Source organism: Nestor notabilis, unplaced genomic scaffold (genome assembly GCF_000696875.1).
Source record: "Nestor notabilis isolate BGI_N333 unplaced genomic scaffold, ASM69687v1 scaffold12052, whole genome shotgun sequence".
Taxonomy (NCBI): domain Eukaryota; kingdom Metazoa; phylum Chordata; class Aves; order Psittaciformes; family Psittacidae; genus Nestor; species Nestor notabilis.
Window position 1 is genome coordinate 700 of NW_009916999.1, and position 3941 is coordinate 4640.

Consider the following 3941-nt stretch of genomic DNA (forward strand, 5'->3'; position numbering starts at 1 on the left):
AGCACCTACGGCCTTAGGAGGGACCAGCTTAGATGTTTCTAAAAGCAAATCTCCTTCCCCTCTGGTGTCTTCACTGACATCCATGAGCTCGGAAGCGCAAGCTGGAGGTGTGGCCACATCCACAACATCCGCCCCACCCTCTAATGCATCGTCAGTGGCACCTAGCCTTAAAACTCATGCAAGTTCAGGCTCTAGTGGGGCCCTCCCAAAGCCAAGCTCCAGTATTCCTGCTAACAACCCTTTAGTCACCCAGCTTCTTCAAGGCAAGAACGTCCCTCTGGAGCAAATCCTGCCAAAGGCTCTCACCAAAGTAGAAATGAAAACTGTCCCATTAGCTTCCCATGAAGAAAAAGGGGCAGCAGCAGCCAGTAGTGCAGGTGTAACTGGGAGCTGCACTGGAGCTGAGGGTGGTGAAAGGCAATCGAGTCTACCCACACAACAGCTTGGGAAGGTCTTCTGCCAGAACAGGCCTCTGCCTCACATTCCAAGGACCTTTCCACTCCCCTCGGGAAAGGACCCCAGTGTTGACCAGCACCAGTGCCACGAGGCGCTCAGTAAAACCACCCAAGAGCAGATCCTCCAGACTCTTATCAAGAGGGTCCAGAGGCAGAATTTGTTGCCAGTCCTTCAGCCCTCACAACTGAACCTCCCTCCCTCAGGTTTCCAGTTAGAAAACAGCTCTGCCAGCCAGAGGTTTATGTTGGGCTTCATGGGCAGAAGGACATCCAAGCCTGCCATGTCTGGTCATTATCTGCTCAACATTTCCACCTACGGTCGCGGCTCAGAGAGTTTGAGGAGAAGCTTCTCCTTGAACCCTGAAAACCGCTTGTGTCTAAACAGTCCTGCTGATGCTCCAAAACCAGAATTTGGGGAATGTGAGGAGGCTGGCCTTGACAGCAGCAGTGATGAAGGAGATACAGATGATGAGAGTACTGGTGACGAACATGAACAGACCGGCATGAAAGAGGAGCCCCAGGCCTCGCAGGTGTCTGGTCAGTGTGAAAAAGAGCAGGTCTCACATGGCATAAATTCTTCAGATGACAGCACCCTTGCTAAAAAGAGTGTAAAGGCAGAAGCAGCCATGTCCCAGCAGGCAGCAGGCAACAAGGAGAATGTTCAGGCATTTGATGGAACTATGCTAGCACGAGATTTCATTCAGGCCGCTCAAGAGCAAGTGGCACATGCAATGAGGGGGAAAATGCACAGCAGTCCAGAGCTGTTCAATACTTCTGTGCCGTCCTCGGACTGTGCCCCACAGCAGCCTCGGCTGCTTTCTCCACCACACCCTCCGAAGCTGTCTGGGAGTGCTGCAGCGCAGCTCATTGGGCCCAGTTACAGTGGCACAATAAACGTCTCCACCTCCCCGGATGTGAACCAGGGGTCTCTCATGACCGGACTGTCTGACTGCAACCAGTTGTCCAGTAGCATGGGGAACGTCATGTCCTTCTCTGTGACTGTAACCACCATCCCCAGCAGCCAAGCTGTGAACTCTGGCAACCACAGTCAGACCATCCCCGTTCAAGCCTTTGCTGAAGACAGCAGCATGGAGGATTCCCCTTCCAAATGTTACTGCAGGTTGAAAGCCATGATCATGTGCAAGGGCTGTGGGGCCTTCTGCCATGATGACTGCATCGGCCCCTCTAAGCTCTGTGTCTCCTGCCTTGTCGTGCGGTAACCGGGACGGGAAGTGGGGAGGAGGAGGATGGCTTGATTTTGGTTTTGCTTTTGGAAGTACATGGGGAAGAAACAGGAAATTTACTGCCTTGCACAAGAGACACGTTACTGAATCAGGAATACAGAGTAGAGTTCTTCTTTCATTAAAGAAAGAGCACCTTCTTGTACAGTGAGTCTAAATTGAGCTCAACTACGTGAATTGTGACAAGAGTTTGCACTTAAGGAATTATGTAAATATGTCACATTATTTTGTTTAAAAATATTTTTTCAATCTTTTAGGAAATAAGTGTTTGACTTGTACTGCAGTTTCATTAACCCCAGCCTGCTCTCCAGCATGTTTGCTGAGCTCTGCTCTAGATGGGGGAACAACCACCCCCGGCAAAACCTTAGCCCATTGTTGGTCTTCTCTTGACAAAGAGAAGACCAGGATAATCAAGAAACACAATGTTTGTACTGACTGATGACAGAGCACCAAAGCAGGAGCTCTGGACGAGCTCGCTCGCTCGCTCTAAATCCAAGTTCAAATTTTTCAGATGTGGAAGGCATTAATGTTGTGCCAGCCTTTCACTTCTGACCTGGCTGTTTCCGGAAGGCATACTGGGTTGTGCAATATTGGCTGATGGGTTTGATTGGCATATCCTCTCCTCTTCAGTTGCAGTAACCTTGTTTGAAGGAAGGTAGTGTTTGACTTGCTACTGGTAAATACTGAAAAAAAAACCCCAACTCTACTAACCATAGGATTCAAGAATTTTAATCACTAAAACAACTCAGTGACCGTGATTAGTGGTAGATTCCAGGAACCATTTAAAGCAGAGATCACAAATACGTGCTGAACTGCCTTTCATTTTGGGCTGTTGGGACTCAGCAGAAACGTGCTCTCTGAGGCGTTTCAAGTGAGCTGGCAAGAGCTGTCCCACAGTCAAGAGCTGTGTCGGTGCATGATGCAAGTGAGGTGCCCCAAGCTTGGTCCTGCTGCTTTCTGGGAAGCTTGCTGGCTCCTCCAGACCTCCACCACAGTCAGACGTCGCTCATTTCTATAGAGGATTTTATATTTAGCTATATATAGGGAAAGGAAAACAAGTGTCTTGTTGGGCCTCACTGTTGCCTGCTGTGGGTGTCTCTTTGTGTTTTAACATACCAAATCAGGCTCGACTCAGCACAGATTTACTCAGTTGAGGTTCGGGGTTGTATGGGGCTTGGGAGAGGGCTGTGCCCCCCACCTCAACCCCGGATGTGGGATATTGCTAGTGATGCTCATCCTCACTTCCAGTGTTCAGGAATTCATTCATTTTGATTAATTGAAATTAAAGCCGTTAAAAATGGTACTCTGTTCTCAACAAGTGGCGCCAGGCCAGCTAACGAAGCACATGCCAACCTGCATTTTGATGTATCGCAACACGCCCGCATCACATTGAGGATCTGTGTGGTGTTTCCCTTCCGAAACACAGAACGCCAGGTTCACTGCTTATATCCAGTCCCATGTTGTCACTGTTGGGGGCGGGTGGGGGCCATACTGCATCTTGGTCAGTTAACAGATCTGTGTACGTTTTTGATGGAAAAGCACTGAATTCACTTTTAATCCAAAGGCCTTTTTAAGATGAAGCAATATTAACAAAATACAGCTGTTTTGTGAGCGGGGTCCTCAGCCTGCTTTTCCTCTCCCCATTTGACTCATACTACTGCTTTCCCCTTTCCCTTCTCTCACACTGTTGGTAGAGCCCGAAGATACTCCCCTGTGAAGCAGTGTGTTTTTCCAAGGAGCAGGTGGTGATTTATTTGGTAACGATAAAGAATAGCAAGTTGCAGATTTAATCGTAACAGAAGCGTTTCCTTCTCTGCCCAGCAGAGTGTGACCCCCCTGGAGCAGGATTAGTGAGTGTGAGGTAGCAGGAGCTGCAGCATTATCTTGATCTCCATTTTGCTCTTCTTATATTTAGTGGGGAGCCACAACCCTCCTTTCTAATTACACATCACTGTTCAGACATCCAGCGGCACAGAGGATTCAAGTATTAGAAATAAAGTCCATGGTTTTTATCCTAAACTTAAATATCAGAAAATCACACAAAAATTGCTGTTGTGTGCCTGCTGCACATGTGCTGGCAGTGGCTGTAGCCCAAGAAACACCCCCCTGGTTTGTGTGTGCACATGTGAAGGGGCAGAGCAGCAAATGTGGGTCCCTTCTCCTGTTGTTACCCTGTTGTTACCCTATTGGTACCCTGTTGCTACTCTGTTTCTACCCTGTTTTGCTATAATGGGGTTAACTCTTT

The 3941-nt window shown here is 48.5% G+C and overlaps 1 protein-coding gene across 1 annotated transcript in view; it reads left to right on the plus strand.

Annotated features, from left to right (window-relative positions):
* Positions 1-1815, plus strand: part of LOC104413780 (putative Polycomb group protein ASXL2) — a gene marked incomplete at its 5' end in the record, with an annotated part of 2509 nt that extends 694 nt beyond the window's left edge. Inside the window, 1 exon segment of the mRNA XM_010024868.1 lies at positions 1-1815. This exon segment is cut by the window's left edge and continues 32 nt beyond it. Coding sequence (XP_010023170.1) covers positions 1-1675 — 1675 coding nt within the window.
* Positions 1816-3941: the final 2126 nt, after the last annotated feature.